Source organism: Pyrus communis, chromosome 11 (genome assembly GCF_963583255.1).
Source record: "Pyrus communis chromosome 11, drPyrComm1.1, whole genome shotgun sequence".
Lineage (NCBI taxonomy): Eukaryota > Viridiplantae > Streptophyta > Magnoliopsida > Rosales > Rosaceae > Pyrus > Pyrus communis.
The window spans coordinates 14,229,043-14,253,473 of NC_084813.1; the positions used below are offsets into that span (position 1 = coordinate 14,229,043).

Sequence of the window (24,431 nt, forward strand, 5' to 3'; positions counted from 1 at the left end):
GTTGCTCTGCGAGAACCGTTCGTGAAGGTCGTCCCACACATCCTGAGCAGTGGTTGTAAAGAGAATGGATTCTTGAAGATCAGGTTCCAAGGAATGAAGAAGCCAAGAAAGAATCATGTCATTGCAACGACGCCAAGCCACGTGAGCATCAGGATCGTCGGAGGAAGAAGGTTCCTGAACATCAACAGTGATGAATCCAAGCTTGTTCTTGGCAGTCAAGGAAATTTGCATGCCACGAGCCCAGGAGGTGTAATTATTACCATTTAATTTTTTGGAGACAAGAACAAGGTTTGGGTGGTCTGAACGATGAATGTAAAAGGGGCCATCGGAGGAAGAAGAGTCGGCCATAAGGAACGGCAGAGATGTCTGCCGAAAGAAATAGAGCTAGGGTTAGGGTTTTGAACCTGCTCTGTATACCATGTAGAAAAATAATATATGGCTGAATTAATTTTCATTGATACGTGAAAGGGTATATATATACAAATACATTCCTTGAGTAGCAAGGATTCCTCCTACAAGTTAGGAGTACAATTACAATTTAAGTCTAACTACTTTCCTATTTGTCTAACAGAGGAGAGTGAGACTGACCCGTTTGTGAGGGATATTGTTGGAAATGGAAGCAAAAGGGATGAAAGGGGGTATTGTCTGATATCTTGTTGATTTAAGAAAGGTTAGATTGATTTCGGATTTGGGAGTGGTAGTCTGCAAAGTTTTACATTTTGATTCTAACAATCGTGCGGTCGTTTCGGTCTTTGTGCTTGAATTGCATGCAATGTTAGTAATCTTGATTGTATTAAGTAAAGATTAAATCTTGAGAGTTATTAGCAAAACCACTTCGTTCATGGGCTATTTGGTGGTTTGGTGTTAATTATGTTAATTATCTTTCTTAAAACATAAGTTTAAGAGAATTGAAACTTGAAAGTTTCAAACTTTTGGATGGTTGGGAATCTGGATTTCGTGAATAATTGCGTGTTCGATCTAGCTTATTTTTCTAAACGTTTTGATATAGCTTAATATGCTTGATGAATTGGGTATTTGGTTTTGTTGTAATTGACTTAGCATTGAGTTGCTTGAGGTTCAGAGTATGGTACATTGTCTATTTAGATTCTGTTTGATTATTCGGGTCCGAGCTTTTTGTATTTTCTACTGTTTTTGTTGGATTTGGGATATGCTATTTCTTTTGATTGCTATGGTTTTGAGGTTTCTGAGATGGGAATTGGGGAGAGTATTTGATAATAATGGTATTTTGTATTTTGGTTTTACTGCCATTTGTGAGTAATAAGGGTATGGTCTTATGTTCATGGTTTCTATTTATTGCGTCTGCTTCTTCCAGTTGTTCTCGCTTGTTTTATTTTGTCAAATTGGTTTATTCTCCCTTGAGCCAAAAGCTTAAGTGGCTAGCGTATATACTTTTGGTGTGGATGTTTATAGAAAGAAATTAATATTAGAGTGAATTGTTTCCACATATTAGTATTGGTATTTTAAGCAGCCCTGAAACCGTATCATTTGTGAATTAGATTGAATTTCTTAAGCCTATTGCCCCTGTATCACATCATATATATGGATTGAATTTTTTTTCTCATTCTGCAAATGTCGCATCTTATTAGAAGTCATAAGGCGATGACGACTACACCCTGTTCGATCCCCCTTCTACTTCAGCCGCCATTGCTCCATCTTAAATGGAGCCCAAGTCGGTTAATCCGGTCGATCCAATCGCTCCTCGGGTCTCCTAGGCGTTGACATCATCAGCCTCTTCAGTGGCGCTACTTGTTAGTGCCAGGTGTGGTCACCGTCGCCCCCGCACGCCCGACACGACATCGACATCCACTACTGATGCCTCGGGGTCCCAACAAGGTAACATGTGATAAACACTGATAACTGATTTTTTTTCTATAGTGCCTTGGTGATTTCTCCATATAGAATGCTCCATCTCATACAGGAAAATCAATTAAGCAGTATAGATTGGAACTTGAAAGTTTGTCATTTTATTCCCAATAACTGCTCGAATAAATCTCTTATGCTAAATTTTGTCAGTATTTATATTGCTAATAAAATTTGCCGTATTCTGTTATCAATGTTTGATATAAATGATTCTATTTGTTGGAGCATGAATGCCAATGGTCGATTTATTGTCAAACCTGCGACTTGAATTCAAAATAATGTAACAACAAATAACTTAAAAATTGAGTTGCTAAATAGAATGTGGAAGTTAAATGTTCCTCACGAGATTAAAATTTTTAGTTGGCTATTGATTCTGTATAGGTCACAAACTACATATACACTATGTAATATTTCACTTGGCATCCACTACTAAAGCATTCAACTGTTGTGATTGTTGTTGGATATCATATATTATTCATTGCAATGTCCAAGGTTTGGGAATTGTTATAACTTTAGGGGAGGTTATGTCGAAATTTCGATTTAATTTTTTGTGTTTGTTTGACTGTTTTTCATTTTTTAAGCAAAGAAAAATACCCGGGGACCTTGTTGCCAGTTGAAGACGGCGAAGGTCACCTGGGTGACCAATGGACGTATCACGATCGGATACGACGACTAGCATCTAGTTGCACCAATGGCGGAGCAGCATAGCGCATTGGCCTACGAAATTGGTCATGTCGTTCAGACTTATTGCCATATGCAATGGAAGTCTTGGAAGGCGATGTCAGACGAGGCGAGGATGAAGGTGCACGTATATTTGTCGGTAAGTATCCTGCCTTTTTATTGCTTTTCCTTTAAATTTTATATATTTATATTACTTAATGTATGTAATTAATTTGTTACATTGTAGACGAACTACAATTTCGACGACATCAACGATGATATGTTGGCGTACGTCAATAGGCTATTCGCTAAACGGTACAAGCAGTGGAAGAGCGAGCTGCATCAATATTTTGAGACATTTGATGATGTGCAAGTCGCTCTTGAGGAGGGTTGCCCAAAGGAGTTTGAGGACTGGGAAGATAATTGGGTGTGGCTCTGCAATCATTTTCAGCAGCCTAGCTATGTGTTACGTTTTTTATATTAAGTCTAAAAGTATTATACATTTCTTACTAGTGTTTATTGATTTTTTTATATATTTCATTTCAATTAGAACTAATTTGTTTATTTTTTGTATAACAGAAGAAGGCGAAGGCCAACAAAATAAATCGGGAGAAGAAGACTCTTCTCCACCATTCGGGTTCGAGGCCCTTCTCATATAGGATGGAGGTGTGGCGCCAGGTAATAATAAAGCTTTTCATATTCAATTTTTAATATGTTAGTAATATTTATTTATTTATTTATTTTGTACTAACATTTTTCTTATCTTGTTCTATTCAGGGGGTTCAAAATTCTCAGAGATTGATGTCTTTGGAGACGTTTATGTTCGACCTGGGGATGAGTTGGCCGAGTCCCCTCTTATTTGAACGTTATTATTAATATTTCATGTTATAATACAAAAATGATGATGATGGAAAAAAGGCAGTTGGTTCTTCAGGAGTCCGCCTCCCAACTTCCTCCCGAGACTCCGCTCGAGTATGTGGATCCCCTTGAGGATATGGGGTTTTAGATCCTTATAGAGACCTTGGGTCATACTCTCGGGTGGAGACTGGTGACGTATTATAGGGGGATGGGGAATTCCCGGCGGTGGGAACCTAGAGCCTTTTCACCATCGTAGTTGAAGAGTGAGGTGACAACTTTGATAGCAGAGGTGGCCGACCTTAGGACTGAGCTCACCTCGTATAAGAGCCAGATGCCATTGATCATGCAAGCCCTCAGTCGGTCCGGCATTCGTCTCTCGGATATTTGTCCCTCGTTGACGTCCGAACCCCTCTAACCCGAGCATGCCCAAAACTTCACCCCTTCGACCTCTAAGCCCGTCCCCAACCTCGAGACCTTCTTGTCCCAAGATTTCCAACCACTTGCGAATGACGACCCCCTAGATTATTCCACATTCTTTTCTTAGTTTTTTACTCCTTTACTTTTTAAATAATTTCCTTGTGCGTACATTTTATATTTATTTTAAATAAATTATTTTTCTCTTCATTACATTTTTAATTGCAATTTAATGTTATTATTTTATTACAAAATTAAAAACAAAACAAAAAAAAAAAATTTTCTTTTTGCCCAATGAATATCTTCATCTCGCATAATTCTAGCGACTAACCAAATTTCTTCACGCAAGAATAACTTATCGTCACACAAAGTTTTTAGAGACGAATGTTAGTCGTCTCATGTATGTATCCTGGCATTTTGTGCGACGAATACATTTGTTCCTAAAAATTTTGTGCAACAGCCAAACTGTCGCGTCATCTTCTTTGCGACCAATGCTATTATGCGTCATGCAAAGTCTTTCTTCACAATCTTTGCGTGATGGATTCTATGCAACAAAGTTTCCATCGCGCAAACGATTGTGTGACGGAAATACACATTGCACGACCAAGTTGTTTTCATCGCACTAATAGTTTAACGTGGTAGTGTTATGGTTCGTGTTGTTGTGATGTAGTTGCCTAGTAGGGGTTTTCCGTTTTTGTTCATTTGTGCAGATGTACAGATCAAAATGTTTGATCACCGGAGAAATGTACCCATTTGGCACCTATGATGTAATGTTTGGTTGTGTGTGTTTGTTCTACTCAATAAAATTCTCTATGTTTCTATTAAAAAAAAAAAAAAAAAAAAACAACAGTGAAGTCTAGACCAGGCAGAAATGCAATTAAAACTAAAATTAGTTAATCTTTTTTACACATAAAAAAAGGGAAAATTCTAGAAATTCTAGTAAAGAGAGTAAAATTCTTTTTGAACCTTTAGAAAAAGGACCACTTTTCGAAATTTCCCAAGAAGAAAAGGATATTAAACCAAGATAACCCTTATTATATTTGTGTCATACCCAAATCAACCCAGTTGTAAAGTAAATTAAGTGAGAACAAAATCTTTTCTGTTATGTGATTATTCTGAGTCAAATTTTATACACATTACGCTTCTGCCTAAAATAGAAGGATCAAAAAATAAAAAATTAGTTTTACATCAACTCATTAGACCTTTCTCTTTTTCTTCTTATTGTTTGCCAAAGACCTTACCAAAATATGCTCAAAATCCTCTTCATCACAAGGGATTTTAAGCGCACCTTCTTGCTCAAACCCATATTCCTCTGCCACTCCATCCATCAAAACCCTAAAATCCGGTGATGACAAACAGCTCATGGGGATGACAAACCTCCGAAGCTCGGGCCCCACATAAACAGCCAAGAACCCTCTTGGAACTTGCATCACTGAAGCTCCCCCGCACCGGCCGTGGGAAAATTCTCCGGCCAGCAACGACTTGTTGGAGTTCTCACCAGATTCCAAGAGGCTTATCGTCATATTCTTCCCGGTAACAGCTTCTGGTTTGTTGTGTAGTGGTGGCAACCACACCCACAGGCGGTGAATGTTCATGTGCTTGGGCCATGCAATGTGCCTTGCTATTTGTTGCTTCATATTGCACTGCTGAGGATGAATGATGACGATGATGAATTAGTTATGGACTCGGATATATTGGGTTGGAAAGTTGGAGAGCTATGCATGCAGCAGAAAAGGGTTTTATGATTTATAAGAAGAATTCCTATTTATTTACAAACAAAGAGAAACATGGTTTTTTTTTTTTTTCTTTCTTTTGAGTGTTTTCGCAGAGAAAAAGTTTCTTACAATAGAAAGAACTCTTTCTCTGCGAAACACAAGTTTTGAATTGGAGAGGAACTTGTCATGATTGGTTTGTGAGTGTTCATTATGTTGGCTGTAATTTGGTGACATATAAAGAGGAATTCAGACCATTAGAGGCCAAATTTGTTTGAGTGCTCCGCCATGCAATTCTCACAACCAACTCTATATTTGTCATGTTTATGTGCTTATACTTGGCGGCTATTATGTATTTGGTCAATTAATAGTCAATAGTTAAGGGGTTTGGCTTTTTTAAGTATTAATGTTATGGTGTAATCATACATCAATAAGCTCATGATATAACTCCACAAATTTTCTTAATACAATTGTGTACAATACATTTACGAATCACGTACCTTTTAGCCACATCTTTTGAAGTGATGATCAGATTCAGATTATTGAGTTTAATCACACATGCACTAGAAGACAAAAATTCATCTATCACCACCGGTGGATGTTCGAGGTTGATTGAAATCCACCACGGATGTTCTGTCCGTTAAGAATTTAGATATGGTATAAAATGCATGTTTTCTACCACGAACTTGTATTGTGATTGAAATGAAATGCGCATTGTTGTGGATTCACAAGACCATAGAGGAAGCCTGTTGTAAAATATCTTATACCACATGCACTATCCGTTGTTATTTGCAATTATGACCACGGGCATTTGGCATTGTAGGTTTTAAATAAAAAGTATTGTAAACTCGCAGAGACCACAAATGATGCCCATTGTAGAATTGAAAGATAACCGCATACACTTTTCCTTGTTATTATTTTTTTCAAGTTTGTGTTCTTATTTAATTTGCTAACCCATATTAGTTACCTATGTTTCTAAGCAGTTCAAATACACGAGAAATTTTTGATTGTGACGGGAATATGGATGGTTCATCATTTGTTTTTATGTAAGTGGTGGGAAATTTTATTTTTTAAGTTATTAATTTTTTAACACATATATCCCACTATTTGTAGAGTGACACGTGATGTACCATCTCATGTGTCGTTCACATTGAAAAATTTCTCCAAATGCACGAAGGTTAAATAAAATATCGATAATATTAATAACATAATTTGAAAATATGGTATTGAGTTTCCAAAGAAATATATAAACAACGGAAGTCTGATGTCTTTAAAGTGTCGATACTATCCTAGTAGTACCTGTTGGGGGACTTTTAGGTTGAGTCGACTTGCAACCCTTTTGTTCATTAGCAAAAGGTTATCCAGTTTTACATCAATGAAATGCATTTCCCCACTCCAAATTTCAGCAACATCTAAAAGAACCCTCCAACAAAATTCCACAGAAATCTCCAAAAATGAAAAATGGGCAGAAATTTTTTAACAATACATATCAAGCAGAATCCTTAATGGCACTCCTAACAGTGTTCCAAATCTCCCCAAAGCCCCTAATCACATGGGGCAGGACAGTCTCAATGCCCTTCAAAGTGACCCCAGAAGCAACCCCAATTCCAAAAGCTTCACCAAATCCAGGCTTTGAGTCAACCTTCATGTTCAGAATTGCAAGGATGTTGTTGGTGCTGTCAATTTTCCTCGATGTCTCGGCCAAAATCTTGTCCTTTCTGCCTCTGCCGGAGGATATGACCTTAAAGAGGGTGGTCTATAGGTCACCTATGACCTTCAGGGAGCCTCCTGGGAGTCCAAGCCCTGGGATTTGTAGTGGGGTATGAGCTCTTGTGGGGTTGGCAGCCTTGTCTTCTGGGGTTTTTGTGGTGTTGTGGGAGTGGGGGTTTTGGGGTCTTTAGTGATGGATTTGTTGAAGGTTGGCTTTTCCATTGGTGGGTTGGAAAGATTTGTGGGAATTAGAAAGAAAGGTCGAAGCTGTTTAGGGGTTTTTGTGTGGGTTTTTGGAGAGGTCGTGGGAAGAAGAGCTTCAATGGGGGATTTTGAAGGGTTATGGAAGATAAGATGGAACTCCTTTGTGTATTGAATTATGTTGGGCCAATTCGTTCAAATTAAAAACTGAGGTATTGGGTTCAAAACCCGATGTTGGTGTAGAAGTCAAACTTGTGATCAAAGAAAAACTAAAATGCCTCTATGAGTCTTCTCGACTCCCGAAAAAGGTGGATGACTGTGGTTTGCCACCAACTATCATTTAAAAAAAAAAAAAAAAAATTATGTTGGGCCAATGCTAATATTTAGGGAACTTCAAACCTATTTGCGAAGGCGAAAAACTGAACCCTAGGTTTGTACCTAGACTTTAGCAACTTGATCGAGTGATGATTAAAAAACCATTATCCCCTACTTTGAGCTGATGGTCTAGCCAACCAACCTCTGTGACCCGAGTTCGCTTCCATGGTTTGACGAATTTATAGTGGTCTTCTCGACAACCTTCTTATCTACCTCGACAGTGAGACCAAATTCCCTAAGCTCTGTTAGTCAGCTTAATACCAGATTCCTTGATTGTAAACTTTGATTAAATTGATACTCTTCTTGGGAAGGTGATCTCAAGGGATGAGATTCTTTTCTTTTTCCCAAAAAGATTGTAGCGGAAGAAAGTAGGAATTCTCACAAAGTACTGTGAATTTTGAGATATCTTTAGTCTTGTTGATTTTATCAACAATCGGTTAGAGATTTTTCGGCTATAGTGTTTTTACTCACTCACAACCGAGGAAAGTTAGTTTAGTTGTGATGTTAGTACGAATAAAATTCTGACAACCGAATTGTTGTCTCAATCTACCTTTGTGTTACACCTTTCAATGACATTGATCATTTTGGAAATCCACGATGACGGGTTCTTTGGATATTTCAGCTATGTAGAGGCAGCATGGTGGAGTAATTGCCTATATCTCTCAATGGTTAGAACCGTATGTAATGAACTACCTTACTCATGACCTAGAGACAACATATATCATTTTCATTTGAAAACCGAATGGTACTTCTCTGTGGAGAAATATGTCCAAAACCTTTATCAACCTTAGAATTTCTTAAATACACTTACTTTTGGAATGAGCAAGTCTCTGACAGCGGCAGTAGATGAACTAAATCAACATCTACGAGTGCACTATCGTGTATCATCCCGGTTGTGCAAAAAGACATATTTACCCTTGAACATTTCCAGCCATTACTATTTCATTTTAGCTGGAGTTCACCAACATTGACTTGACATTATTTCTGAATTATCAAGAATTGTTCGAATGATTATAATCACTTTTTGTATCCAACTGGAGATGAGGAATCATCACTCTAAACTCCTTATATGAGCTATTTTGTACATGTAAAGAATGTGAAAATCAATAACCATGATGCCGAACCAATGCTACGCTCATGTGGTGTTTCAATTGGTGGTAGCTTTACTCAAGTGGAAGGCAGTGTTCTTTTAGCCCCAAAGCTTAAAGTCGGTAATGTTGATGAATTCTTTCCTTAAAATAGGCACTGGAATTTCAACAACAAAACACTTGTGAAACCAACTAAGACAAAAGTGGGATGTTGTTAACTCCTCAACACGCCATGATCTAAAAGTCCCCGTCCGGCATAGGATCAAATGTAGAGATATGAAAGGAAATAAAATTGAGACTCCACTTGATGTGTTTGAAGAAAATTCTCAGTTTAGGTGCGTCCTGCCTTTGGTTAGAGTAGAAAGGATGTTTGAGGAAATAAATTCCAAACTTCCTAGACAACCACAGTTTTTCTCTGTTTGCCTTCGGAGGGTGATGACATTATGAGAGAGCTGCTTCTAGACTTCTACACAAGTTCAGGCAAACAGAAACTGACCAGATTATCATCTTGACGTATATATATCTCACCGTGCTACGCGTTTTACTTCCAAGCCTTTGGAAGTCTGTTTTTGGAAAGTTATGAGTATTAGATTTTGTTTAGTATCACATTTCCACCCCTAGACTAACGATTAGACTGAATGAGTTACTCAGACCTTAGTGGACGTGTGCATTTTGTTCATCCTACAACTAGTATGGTTGCAACATACCTTTATCTTTATTTTAGTTGTTGGTAACTACGGTTACAATTTTGGTTTAGCTATGGTGCCATTGGAGCTGACATATAGAGATTTACGTGTAGTACATGATTGTTAGACGCTTACCTTTGTTAGAGTTATGTATAACTGCAGTTACATTCTTGGTTATGAGCAGGGCATCATTTAAGATATGATATCACAATATGTGACTTACCGAAGAGTATAGCGAACAATTATTTGAATGATTGAGATTGCGATACAGAAAATTTTATAATAATGATGATGTTGCCCGAGAAGGTAGTGTGTGAGCACGATTGAGGCTTTGTTCAGACGATGTATGCGTTTCTCTTTGTTTTGGGGGGGGGGGGGGGGCATGATGGTAATATTGCATCCTTGAGAATTGTTACTTGCTTATCGAGACAACAGTGAGTTGTCGGTATTGCGGGCTACAGACCGTAATATCAATAACTTATTCGTTGCGTTGTTAAGCAAGTAAACAAGTAGGTCATTCTACGTTAGTATTTGTATTTACTTATTTAATTAGCTATTTATTGTTTGGGCTCGACCCAAAGTCAATACATACTTATTTTCAGAGTACGTTACGCTACAAGAGCGTAGGTGAATCCTTCTATGCTTGGTTTTGATTTCAATACAACTATTTTAACTTACTTCACTACATATGTATTATGATGTTATACATCTATTTTTGGGACGTTATGTTTTTAAAGGTATTATATTTTGGCATTGTACTAAAGGAGAAGGAAAGTTTGAGTTTGAAGGCATGAAAAAAGAATCACTGCACTCCGATCACGACAGAATGATATTCTCTTTTATGCAGCCGCTCTAACTCGATTTCTCCTTGTATATGTATTTATATACATACTTTCTCCTTATTTTTGAGTATTTTACATTTAACAAGTTTATTTTAAATTTAGAGTAGAAATTTTTTTTTTAAGGTGAGTAGATTGTAACGATCCGTTCCCAAATTTACGGTTTTTATAATTTTAATAAGTGAATTTACGAAAATGCCCTTACGTGGCTAAACGTAATTTTATCCTTACATAATTTATCAAGTTTCTTGTAATATTTGGATAGAGCTCAATCTCACGAGCGCGTAGGCAAAAACCGTTCGTGAAACGGAGTTATAATGAAAGAGTTATTAACGTTTAAAGTTAGGGACAACATGATAAATTGGTTGTTAATCTGGAAGGCTCTAGATTTGTTGGAGCTTTGATCAGGAGCCACGTGTGTGGCTGAGATGAAAAGAAAATGAGAATGCAGGAGAGAATAAGGTGATGGAAACGGCCAATGGGAGAGGAGAGCAAGGATGGGAAAGGAGGAAGGAGAAAATGAGGGAATCGGGTCATTTTGAAGACCCGTGACCCGACTTGCGACTTTCATGGGTTCCAACGGCTTTTCACCCATTTTTCTGGCGAATTACATCGACTAACCACCTAGAACCACCTCCACGACCTTCCTTCTATCCATTCCACCCCAAATTTGGTGAGATTTGGCCTTGAAAATGGGAGAACCCGCACGATGGGGTGCGGCGGTTTTGGGTTTGAATCACCTAAATCCGAAGCTAACCACATCCATCTCCACCACCTTTAGACTTCCCTTGAGGTCTGGAACAAAGGCCAAACAAGTTTGGGGGTGTCGGAGTTCGGTTTAGGTCGAATTGAACACACCCAAATTCAAGGGCTTTCGGCGGTTCGTGGCCAATTTGAGGTGTTTTCCGGCCAAATTAGACTTGGCCACAGATATGAAACTTGCTCTACTCACTGAGATCTTCATTTCTATGAAGTTTGAGAATTTTTGGAAATAGTTGGATTTTCCGACGAGTCAGGGCGACCAACTGCCACTTGCGGCGACACGTGGGCCGAGGTGTCCCCTGAACTTCCTAGGCTAAATTTGAATACCTTGGTTCTGTTTGTGAAGTCTGATTGACGAAATTCCGTCGTTTGAACCTAGTTTCATTAAGGTCCGCCACTTGATTATTATAGCAACCGCCAATCCGACCGTTAGATTGTCACCAAACTTTAGTACATTATAGTACGTAATATTTAAGGACTGTAGGAACTTACAGATCGGGAATTTGACGTATGGATTTTCCCTAATTGGATTATTACCTTGGTTCCATTTGTGAAGTCTGATTGACGAAGTTCCGTCGTTTGAACCTAGTTTCATTAAGGTCCGCCACTTGATTATTATAGCAACCGACGATCCGACCGTTGGATTGTCACCAAACTTTAATACATTATAGTACGTAATATTTAAGGACTGTAGGAACTTACGGATCAGGAATTTGACGTACAGATTTTCCTGAATTGGATTTGTAAGTTCATAAAATAAAATGTTAATAGCCACTTGATTTTGACAAATGGCGGAGACGACCGTTGGATCATTCCGAAACTTTAGTATGTTATTCTAAAAGCATAATTTGGATACTTGGAAGTTACGGATCCAAAATCCAACTTGCAGATTTTTCAGATCGAGTTACGTAGGGTTGTGGATCCTACCATCTATCTTTGACCAACGATTGACTTTTGGTCGATGGGTCTCAAATCATTCCAGAACATCCTTGGGGATGTGTTTTATGTAAGTTACGTGTTCTATTAATAAGGATTTTGAGTTGTGGTTTGATAATTGTTCTAGGCGCCGATCGTTCGTGACGCCTCGATGTGTCTGCTAAGGAGTTGTAGCGCGGATTCCAGGTGAGTGGGCTTTTGGTTTTCTATATATACGTATATATGCTTTACATTTTCCTAGAAACTGTTTTAAACGAGCGTATTCTTTTAAATGCCATGTCATGCTTGCATTTCATTTTATTATATGCATTGGTATGTATATGCATGCTATTGTATGACGATGTGGAGGCCAGGTAAGTTTTAGGTGAGTACTTTATGATGTTAGTGGTTGCTTTGGTTATGGTTATACGTAGAGGCATGTAGGGCTCATTATCCTGCACCCCAGTGTTAGTGCTCCCGCCCGTGGCTAGGGCATAGTCTTTCACGTGATGTTCACCTCTCACACCGCACGCTCACCTTGGATCCAAGTTTGGTGCACATCCATGTTGTACAGACCACATTAGGTGGTTTCGACTCGTAGGTGACCCGCGATTATTCGCATAACCTTTACGTGATCGTAGCACTTGAGCGTACTTATTTGCACCCAGCCTTGTCGTACAGACCACAATAGGTGGTTCCGACTCGTGTGCAGGCATATCTGATAAGCTATAGGTTTAGCCGTATAGGTCACGTTAGGTGACCTTGGCTAACATATCATTTTACATTGATTTATTTCACCTGGCTTACTTGTTTCATTACTGAGATACTTGACATGGCATATACTTGATTTTCACTACCCTCGAGCATGATGTTTATGTACATATGTATTATTATTATTTTCTGGGAAATTATACGGGTTTTATTGGAGGGCTTATTATTTTTGGAAAGAGAAATGGTTTCAAAAAACTTTGTTTTTGCCCACTCATGTTTTCTGTTTTTCGCCCTTCCAAGTATTAACTGCTGAAAGTTTGTATCGACGAGGATTCTTAGAAAATCTCAGTTTAGGTGGCTACCTCTGAGGGTATGATCCTTACTCACACTACTGTACTTTACTTATACTCTGACATCGCGTGTGAAATGAGTTCATTCACGCTCACATCACACTCTTGTCTTCAGGCACTTTTAGGTTTAAATTTATTCACATTTTCCACATCACTATACTTTATGGTTTCGTCACTTTTCAGATGTCGGCTAATATAGCTCGATTCGGAGTCCTAGTGGAGATTCCGGGTTGGGGTGTGCCATGTACCCATAAAATTTTTATAAAAAATTTTCAATTTTTTTAATCTTATATGTATCCATTCTTAAATATACCAATTTTTTAAAAATGTACCCTTTTTTAATATAAAATGTACCCATTTTTTATATAAAATTTCATTCAATCTTTTCTCTAATCCATTTTTTAAACTTATATGGGTACATTCTATTTCGTTGATTCGAGAATGTATACATGTCAAGTTTAATATAAGGAATTTAATAATGTTATTAAGCCTAATATGTTTTTTTTTTTGTGCTTTTGAAAAATGTACCCATGTTTTGGTACAATAATTTTTTAGTTAGTTTTGATGAACGTATCCATGTGTGTGTGTGTGTGTGTGTGTGTACACACAATCTATTGGAGAGTATAATTCATCTTTAATATTTTTAATCCCATAATTATGGGTTTTATTTAAAATCTAATTAATATAAATAACTACAAATTTCATTTTTAATTTAAAAATATAATAACCCACATAGAAATACATTATTAAATTAATGTCTGGGACTTCGGTCAAAAACTAAAAACCACAAAGGTTTCAGTTAAAGAACATTGGTAGTTAGGAACCGCATCCAAAATGTCCCTATTTCTGATGCACTTAAGGAGTTACTCCTCGTGTATATGAAGATGACATCATTTTATTCTACAAATTTTATAGTCAAAGTCATTTCATTCGCTATTTTTATTATTGGAAAATTATCTATAAAAAATCTATTTACTTTGAAGACTATTTAGCAAATTATATGTGTGAACAAGTTGACGATTAAGATAACAAATAATACACTTATGATGAAACATCAATTGGGTTCATTCATATACAGATGACTGTATAGTCTCCAAGTCAAATGATTTTTTTCTAAAGATGATCTTCTTATAATGATAAAGAAAACGGAATGGTTCGAATTATGATGTTTGTACGGTGAAACGATGTCACGTCATTATATTAGGAGAAATGATTCCTTACATGCGAGAAGCCAAACTTGACCCATGTACAATAAGACAGCTCTGTTGTAATAATGTTGGTACTAAACCAATTTTATTACTATAAGAAGGTTATTACTTAATAGATGTATAGTTACAACAATTATTTTTTGACTTGGTTTTCCTTGATGAAAGTTCTATGGATACAAAATACATTAATAGTGAAGTATGTCAATTTTCAAGATGTTGACATTAGGAAGAAAGAAACACCTCATCTCAAATAGCTATTACATGCACGCGTGTTTAAAAAGATATGCGGAAGAGTCGCGTTGAAGTTCTTACCGACAAATATTACTTGTTGGAGACAAGTTTTTGAGACGGGACTTTGAAAAATTGTAACTTATTACAATCCGAAAAGCTTCACGATCCAATTAGCCTGTTTGTCAAAGTTTTGATTTTTAATCTGAGCCGTGTTATACCAATTGAGAAATTCTTCGACATTGCCTGTTCGTCAAGCTTTGAAATACAGAACATACAACCAATCTGTCGAATAAAAAAGTAACAGAATGCTCGAAACAGATGATAAACTATGTATTTTGATCAATTACGTCGAGGATAATACGTCATAAACTACATATTACTGTTAATACGCTAATTAACATTAATTATTCGAGATCCAAGTCAAAAAGAAAAACAAAGACAATTTGGTATGACTACGAATCAGGCACCCTCAATGTACATAAACAAAACCTCTTTGTATATTTTCTGTATATTTTGCTTCTAAGTAATCAGCAACTCAAGATAAGGGGGTGCAGTAAACTGGCACAACCGGAATCGTTATAAACAACTCTCAGAGAAAGACCGGAGCCATCACCAGCGTTATAGTTGCAAGCATTTTGATGAGAACGTGCAGCGAAGGTCCGGCTGTGTCTTTAAATGGGTCACCCACACTGCAATGCCGAAGAAATTCAGAATCGGGCAGCAATAAAAGTGCAAGGAAAGGCACATGAAAGAAAGAACTAACTACAAGAATTATTAAGGAGATAGAAGCCAAATGATTTTTATGAAAATACTTTCTACTCCCACAACTAGGCATGTTCAATGTCAAGAGAGAAAAAAAGAAGATATCAAGAGAACTTACGTATCTCCTGTAACTGCAGCCTTATGGCAATCACTTCCCTTGCCACCGAGAACCCCTGTCTCAATGTACTTCTTTGCATTATCCCAGGCACCTCCGGCTGTGTTGAGGAAAAGTGCCATAAGAATACCGGAAACAGTTGCAAACATCAGCATGGAAGCCACAACTTTAGCACCAAGTAGAGGTTGCCCACTGTAGTATCCAAAGATCCGGAACACAATACCTGCAAGGAGTACGAGCAAGAATTAATCCTCGATCATGATCCGCATGGTAAAGCAGCATGTTGATATGTGAACGCTAAACATTTGACAAGAATGCGAAGAGTTGCATTTTTTCATCAAAAATAAATAAATAAATAAATACTAGCTCCTTCCATCAACCAATCCCACATCCAATTTACCAGTAAGATAAGGACCAATTGAATCAGAGAATCATATTCCAAAAATTGAGAGTAAAACAACATTTATATAACATGATCACACAGCTTTCACAATAGGAAGCACCAAAAGTCGATGAATAAACGATTATGTAAAGAACCCTGATCCTGGAATTCAATGCGGCAGTATAACAAAACATAAAGAAACTTAAACCATGTGTAGCATACTCTCGAGTTTGTTCTTTTACTCTTATAATTCAAACATAATTATGCAGGAACACTAGACTTGCATTATGCGATTTGTTTCAATCAATGCCCCAGAATTAATTTCATCACAATTCATAGCAGCACAACCAAAGGAAAAGAGATGCAATAAATGAAGATATATACATGGTAAAAATACCTCTATACTGTGCACAAAATAAGATATAACTTTATGCAGCCCTTCATATAGAAATAATGCAACTGCAATTCACACATTAAAAAGCGGCCATGATAAATCGTGTCCAGTGGATAAGGGAGTACAAGTGAAATAAAATAATTAACCCACCAACAGCTATAGGTGAAATAATAGCCAAGGCACCAGGTTTTATCATCTCCCTTAAAGATGCAGATGCTACAATAGCAACACAACGAGCATAATCTGGCTTCTCCTTGTACTCCTACAGAAAGCATGTCAGGAAAAGCATAATTAGAAGGCTGGTTTGATTATTTATCCAACAGTTGTGCGCACACACTGTTGTGTACCATCATGTACTCTAATTTTTTGCCATCATCTTCTTTTCTACATTCTCTCTGTTCACTTTTGAATTCTTATTTCAATTTACTTACAATTATACCATTATGTTTTGACAATCAGTTCTAATTTGTTGGTAATAAATGAACATGTTGAATAACTAGTGTAATTAAGTAGTATTTAAATGGGGAATTGTTATTAGCACTCCAAAAATCTCATTCTACACTCCTCACAAGTGTATTTTTCTTTCTAATTATAGAAAGTTTGGAGTGCCAAATGAGATTTTTGGAGTGCTAATAACAATTCCCTTTAAATGACGTTTAGAACAATATTTATTGTGGTGAAGCTGTGATCCCCAACAAAAGCTTTAGCCAAGATCAAGAATATGGGAATTTCTACAAAAGCATTACTCACCATTATCCCAGGCCTCTCAATAAATTGCCGCCTTACTTCCTTAACAACCTCTTGTGCAGTTCGCCCAACTGCTGAACAGGCCCACGCGCTAAATAGAAATATCAGCATAGAGCCCAACAATCCGCCAACAAAAACTTCTGGAATGGCAATATCAACCTGGCAAACAGTTAAAATTTCAAATTAAGAAACAACTGAATGGTATTTGTCAGGGAAAAATATCAACTGTGAGATAGCTGTTCTGCTTACCTGTTTGAAAGGTTCACGTGCAAATGCAGCAACCTCGTCCATATAAGCACTAAACAGAAGAAAAGATGCAAGTGCAGCAGATCCTATGGCAAATCCTTTAGTGGTAGCTTTTGTAGTGTTTCCTACTGCGTCTAGAACATCAGTGATCTCCCGAACACTTTCAGGCTGTAAGGATACATCAAATCCAAATTGTATAAAATAAGAGAACGTAGAAAAAATAGTCTTCACAACTGAAACAAAAATCTTAATTTCATCATTACAAGATACCTGCTGACTCATCTCTACAATTCCACCAGCATTATCAGCTATTGGACCAAACATATCCATAGTGAGAACATATGCAGCAGTACTGAGCATTCCCATTGTTGCTACAGCTGTGCCAAACAGCCCACCAGTTGGAATTCCATGTTCGTCTATAAGGCCAGAGTTCTGGCCCAGCCAGTAAGCTGAGATAATAGATACACTAATGACAAGAACTGGAAGAGCAGTTGATTCAAGACCCAAACTGACTCCAGCAATTATATTAGTCCCATGACCTGTGGAGCTTGCAAGAGCTAATGTGCGTACAGGCTCGTGTTTGTAGTCCGTATAGTATTGGGTGATAAAGACGAAGACATATGCTGTGATGATGCCAACTAGCCCACACAAGGCAAAGTTAAACCACGCAGATGGTGCTTGCTCAGTATAAAGCAGCCATCGCGTAGACTGTACAAAAGAAACAATCGCAATGACAAATAATGTCTTAAAACAAAAACCAAAGGAAAACTTATGCTAGGCTCTGAAACGTAAACTTCAAAAAATAAATAAAAAATAAAATTTCACGAGACAACCAGAGGAAAAAAGATGAAACATTGTTCGATGGTCAGTGGAGTATTACCGCACCAAATGTCAGAACAGCCAAGAGTATTGTAACAGAATATCCTCTCTGTAGAATTTTCATTGGATCCTCGGAAGAAGCCTTTCCACTGGAATCACGTGTACCTCTAATTGAGAATATTCCAACTGATGAAATCACCAGATCAAAAGAGTGAACAACCAGAGGAAACAAGATGAAACCAGATGCATCTGCACAGGCAGTGAAAGAAAAGGTGAGTGTTTAAGAGAAATAGATGGCCCTGGTTTGAATAAAACCAGTAACAACACTAATGAAATGGCCAACAAACATATTCGTCGCCAAGGTTGAGTGGCTGTGTGTGTGAATGAATATAACACCACAGCTTGTGCTTGCCTTCAATTTTACAACGTTGAGCCATCGTTCCCCCAAGAATCATAGCACTAATAATTTCAGCAGCAATACTTTCAAAAAGATCAGCACCACGGGCTGCACAATCTCCCACATTGTCTCCAACCTTAATGTCAATTATCAAAGTAAAGCCAATAAATTTACACATTTAAAGGTAGCAGGCATAATACAAATTTATCGGTGCTGTCCTCAAATATGGATAAAAGGACCAAACCATTTTTCTCCATTCTAGTCTCTCTATAGAATCTGCATGCAAGCTAATGAATGTCTACAATTATGATACGCTTATAACTGAGAAATATATATTATACTTTCGCCAATTATCCTTTTCTCTTTTTGTAATTTCAATCTTAGTTAATATATATATATATATATATATATATATATATATATATATATATATATTGGGTACTCAAGGAATTCCTACTAATGAACTTAAGCTTAAAACATTGTAATCAAATATAAATATTTAACTGACCTTATAGCCCATAATGGGGCAAGGCTAGTATAGGACTAATAAAACAGTTGATATGAAACACATAAAATTGGAAACTAGGCCTTCAATGTACAAAAGTTCCGCCTAGGATTTCAGGGTTGAAGGATGAAAAATACCAGATCAGCAATCACAGCAGGATTCCTAGGGTCATCTTCAGGAATTCCCTGCTCTACTTTTCCAACAAGATCTGCTCCAACATCAGCTGCCTTGGTGTATATTCCACCTCCCAACTGAGCAAATAAGGCAACAAAAGAAGCTCCAAATCCATATCCAACAAGCAGAAGAGGCACTGAAAATTAAGTACATCAAAGTCAAGCACCAGGTCTAAAAAATAATGGAAATAGTAACTGATGTACAAAGATGAATATGCAGTCAAACAGCTAACATCATCGTATAGATATTAAGTTGATACCATCATATATAAGCATTAAACCCATATATACCGCTTACTGTATAGAACAACAGGTTATACCAGGGCAGATGGGTAGTCGCAAGTTTGTAAATACATTGTCAAACAGATTGGAAATATTTTCACTAGGATGAAGAGAGAAAAAAAAAAAAAAAAAACTCATATCTAAATAAATCACCACAGGGAATGCATGATAACCCAAAAGATTAAGAGGATACAGCAGTACACTTTATCGTTTCGTCATAGGATCATTGAAGTAGGAATGAAAAGACAGAAGTTCTTTAAATTGATGCAATAAATATCATAACCATAGCCAAGGAGCAAGGACAGTCAACACGTACAGTCAGTAACCTTCATTGAACCTGGTGAATCCACCTCCAACCAAACATAAAAAATGGCATACAGGATGGCTATACCAAGTACAGCCATACCAACAACCACCAAAGCAGAAAAACCACCAGCACGAACAGCTATCTGCACATGGTATTTTCCATTTAAGATATGAATTTGATGTGTTCTCAAACAGTTAACTACATAGGTCACATACCTGTAATGCCTCTCTTGCAGACCGTCTAGCAGCACTAGAGACTCGAACATTTGCACGAACTGAAACCCACATCCCAACATACCCAGCAGCACCTGAACACAAAGCTCCCAAAAGAAATGCAGCTACCGTAATATAAGCTGAAGTGAACCTGCATCAAACAATCATCATCAATATTTATTAACAAAGAGTTTCTTTTGGATTGGGGTAAAGAGGACAGGTATGAATATAGAAATAAAAAATTATCACCTCCCGAGACCAGATGCTTCTTGCTGAGGTGTTGGTCTGCGAAATAAATATATGCAGAGGATAACCGAAGCTAGTAAAATTGCCATCTTAGAGATGGTTCCATACTGGGTCCTGAAGAAACCTTCAGCTCCATCACGTATTGCATCTGATATCTGAAAGGGGAAATGAAAAGCTCTAAATAAATACATGTGGAGCTAAAGAATTCCACCTTTCAACTCTAGTTCTGTCCCAGCTCTAGTTCACTACCCAAAATGCAGTCAGGCCATTGACTATTATTATGCCCTTCATCACTCATAAATAACCGGCTTATGATTCTTTGGACTCTTCAAATATGCAAAATGAAACGAATTCAGTAATTTGTTTACTGGACAACCATGAGGAGCTACATGTAACACCAACACTTTAGTTAAACCTATCGTGAATCCATGATGTGCTTGGTATATTATCCCTCCATATTGATTTTTAATAAAAAGAGGGGCTTGGTGTTTGGAACACGGGACGCTGGCTATCATTTGGTTGTTTGGATAGAAAGGAATAGACAAATATTTGAGGATATGACGGTGAGAAGATTGATTATTTGTCGGAAAGAGTTCCCTTTGGGCATTTCATCAGAGTTCAGGTAGAGCTCGTTTTATCACTTTTTTTTCAGATTGGAATTATGCTGTTAAAAATTGCTTAGTGTTGTTGTCTTGGATGTCTTCGTTTGCTGGTTTATGAAGGCAAATGATGATTTTTGTCTTTGATTGTTTTCTGTTAGAGGACATCTTGTTCGAGTGTTGTACCATTTGCATTTTATTAATAAGGTCTTGTTTCCTATAAAAATATATAACTGAACGAGGAAATAGACCCTGATTGTGTACATCCAACAGATTGTGAATGAACAGAGTGTACGTTATATATATATATATTGTGAATGAACAGAGTGTACGTTATATATATATATATATATATATATATATATATATATATATATATATTAACTTTAGTGGCAGTTTACAAATGTACCTGTCCCATCTCCGGAGGTCCCTCATCCTTTGCGAGAACCCATTTAGCCAGGTACATAGACACCAAAAAGCTGATAATACAAATTGAGACGACGAATACAATGATAGGGGAAGTACTTGCTCCAACGTAAAAGACCACTCCAAGTGCAAGAAGTAAAATAACAAAAAGAACACGGACATTTATCCGCATCAGAATCCGGAAAATCTGTGCAAACGTACAATGGAATAAGAATTCACTTATGGAAGTGTTAAAATAATTTCATATATGTTCATAGTATCATGTAGGTCGACATAAGCATGCACTAATTTGCTTTCTATAACCAAGGTGCCAAGCCAAAAAACACAAAAAAAAAACATGTAAAGATAAGTTCAAATATCTAGCCTACATAAATGGTTATTATTATGAACAATTTCAATGTACAGCTGTTGCCCCATATGAATTATATTGCGACTTTCTGCATCCATCAAATCCTTGTCACCACCGAAGTGGATATTGTTTTTCTCAACTTTTTCTCTCAATTCAAGGCAAAACAAACAAAAAAAGACAAAATGTGCCTAGACAATAACATTAGCAATTTAAGTTTTTCCTGCACTAAACAGACACGAACTAAAAACCAGGTGCTAAAAAGGGGTATAACATTCTTACCAATGGGTTGTAAGATTTACCACGCATGTTAGGGAATGTCCTCGGCCTGTCTTGGTAAGGCCCCAAATTACCACCCTCCACATCAACATCCATGACCACAGAATGGATGGAATTCACCTTCCGGGCTACAGGAAAAGGACTGTACTCGCCACCTTGGGGCAAGTCGCCCCCTGAACCTGGACGCTGAATTTTGAAAGATCTAATTCAGCCAGGAAAAAGTACTTCACGCACTTCACCTCATACAAGTAAGAACAGTCCACTAGTCGTCTCAAACCCAAAAACTACTCTGTTTCCCTCCCAAGAACTCAAAATTTCAGCCTTTAACGCCAAGCCACTTCGCTGTTTAAGAAAAATCCATTAGTTTGTAGACTATATTATGAAAATTTTCTTTCTTCATATTACATTTATCGAAAAAATAACATAAAAAAATGAAAAATCACAAAGGGAAAGGAATTGAATTGATGTATCAGAAATGACACAAATAAGCTACCTTTTCATTACAATAAACTAACAGATCTCCTATTCATCATAAAACATTCAAGCCTCATAACGAAAATCAGCATTTCTGACACACAACACATCAAACAAACAAACCTTACTCCATTTGTGAAACCACAATCCTATTCACTAGAATAAACTGATCAGTTCCAAACCCAAACAGGACAACAACAGCTATTCAAATGCCGAATTCGGTTTCAGAAACAATGCAATCAGAGAGAAAACACAACAAACGAAATAATGATCGGAACAAAAGCCCAATCTCTCACCTTCAGCCTCATTTTCTCGGCACACAAATAAACCAAAATTAAAAATGTAAAATTCAAACAAAATTCACATAAAATTCGCATAAAACCCAACTAGATCCAAATGCAAAAACCCTAAATTTGAAAATTGAGGGCTCCGAATCAAAGCGATTATTAAGATCTCTACCACAACCAAAACAGCAACCGAAAAACGAGAATTGCAGAGATAGAGATCAAAGAGATTCTTACCGGTGAACGAGTCAAATGTATGAATGTGATTGCAGAGAGATTAGGTTAGGGTTTCAACAGCTCCTGGGGGAGGTGAACTCGTAGACTTTTCACAGAGACAGAGTTTAGAGGGAGAGAGAGGGAGAGAGACAAAATTTTACCAGTGAAGTGAGTTTTTGGGTGGGGGGATTTGATCAAGAATGTCACTGCACGTTTGGCACTGTGACTGTTTTATTCGGTTTTTTGAACACGTGGCAAAATGCCATGTCAGCGACCCAATTGGATGATGCCATGTCAGTGGTCCTGTCATCGGGTGCCACGTCTGCTGCTGTTGGCTTGAAAACTGAAAAGTATGATATTAATTAATTAATTTCCTTCTAAATCAACTGATTTCATTATTCCAAAATAACATAAAAATCCACACAGATATATTAAATGAAATATATTCCATACAAATGATTTGGTGGGAATCAAATCCCTTAGGTATTGTTTGGTACGTGGGATGGGACAAGACGCACTCGTCCTACGTTTGGTGCACCAATTTGTCTGGGACATGCTGTCCCATGGAACGAATTTTAGTCAATTTTTTGTGCCACCTTTCCCTTGGAACGACTTGTTCCAGCCTATGGAACACAAAATTATAATTTTTTAGACAATAATACCCCTCTTCTTTTTCATTAATTTCATTATCTACCTTCTCTCTCCCGTAGCCTCCCTCTCTTCTACCCTCCCTCTCTCTTGTAACCTCTTCCTTCGACCCCACAAACCCAACAACCTAGGCTAACCCAATCCCAGGAAACCCATTCGAACCCAACCCCACCTTCCTCCCGCCAGCTCCCTCCTCCCTGCTAGTCCCATGACGAGACCATTGTTCCAAAAACCTCAAGACCATCCACTCGTAGGACGTGGCCGACACTATCGCTCGAGGGATGAGACAATGAGGATTAGGCGAAAGATGTGAGGGATGACGTTGAATTCGTCGGCGGTGGCTCAGGTAAGGTCGAACTCATCGAAGTGGATGGGTACGATTGTCATTTAATCCTTCATTTTATTCCGCCCTGAGTGTACACTAAACGTAGCATGAAACCTCCGTTCCATCCCGTTTCATCCCGTCTGCGTACCAAACGGTACCTTAATGAAAGGGATCTCAATCTTTTTTATTACCAATGAGGATTTTTTTAGTACAATGATATATTTTATATTAAAGGGAGGGAAAAGTTCGGCTAAGTTACACAATGGGTAATCTAATTTGGTATCGAATTCGTCATCCACGAGATTCGAACATAAGACATCTCACTTATAAGTTATAAGTGAAGAGGAATATCACTAGACCATAATATTGAGTGGCGAAATAGAGTTAGTATTGGGCTACTCCACTTAGTACTACAGTCCAATGATATTCCACTTCACTTATAAGTGAGAGGTCTAAAGTTTGATTTTCACCAAAGGCGAATTTGAAGGTTTGTCCATTGTGAGACTTAGGGCTAGTTTGGTATTGATGTGCTATGAAAAAAAAAACAAAAAACAAAAAAAAAAAACTATTTAAGTTGTGTTGTGACACTAAGCAGCTGTGAAATAAAGCAGTAGAGTGTTTGACAAACTTTTTTGTAAATGTGCTT

General features: G+C 37.5%; 2 protein-coding genes across 2 annotated transcripts; both read right to left on the reverse strand.

Moving 5' to 3' along the window:
- Nucleotides 1-5,009: 5,009 nt before the first annotated feature.
- LOC137709047 (auxin-responsive protein SAUR24-like) lies at nucleotides 5,010-5,450 on the reverse strand. Its single transcript, XM_068448190.1, has one exon. The coding sequence runs from the start codon at nucleotides 5,448-5,450 to the stop codon at nucleotides 5,010-5,012; it is 441 nt and encodes a 146-aa protein (XP_068304291.1).
- Nucleotides 5,451-14,918: 9,468 nt separating this feature from the next.
- LOC137708403 (pyrophosphate-energized membrane proton pump 2-like) lies at nucleotides 14,919-22,039 on the reverse strand. Its single transcript, XM_068447468.1, has 14 exons — nucleotides 21,842-22,039; nucleotides 21,197-21,400; nucleotides 20,192-20,343; nucleotides 19,946-20,093; nucleotides 19,740-19,872; nucleotides 19,106-19,278; nucleotides 18,479-18,599; nucleotides 18,128-18,315; nucleotides 17,518-17,955; nucleotides 17,251-17,415; nucleotides 17,005-17,160; nucleotides 16,405-16,516; nucleotides 15,482-15,701; nucleotides 14,919-15,290 (listed from the first exon to the last, which is right to left on the reverse strand). Exons 1-14 carry the CDS (start codon nucleotides 21,932-21,934, stop codon nucleotides 15,191-15,193), a joined length of 2,403 nt encoding a protein of 800 aa, XP_068303569.1. The 5' UTR covers nucleotides 21,935-22,039; the 3' UTR covers nucleotides 14,919-15,190.
- Nucleotides 22,040-24,431: the final 2,392 nt, after the last annotated feature.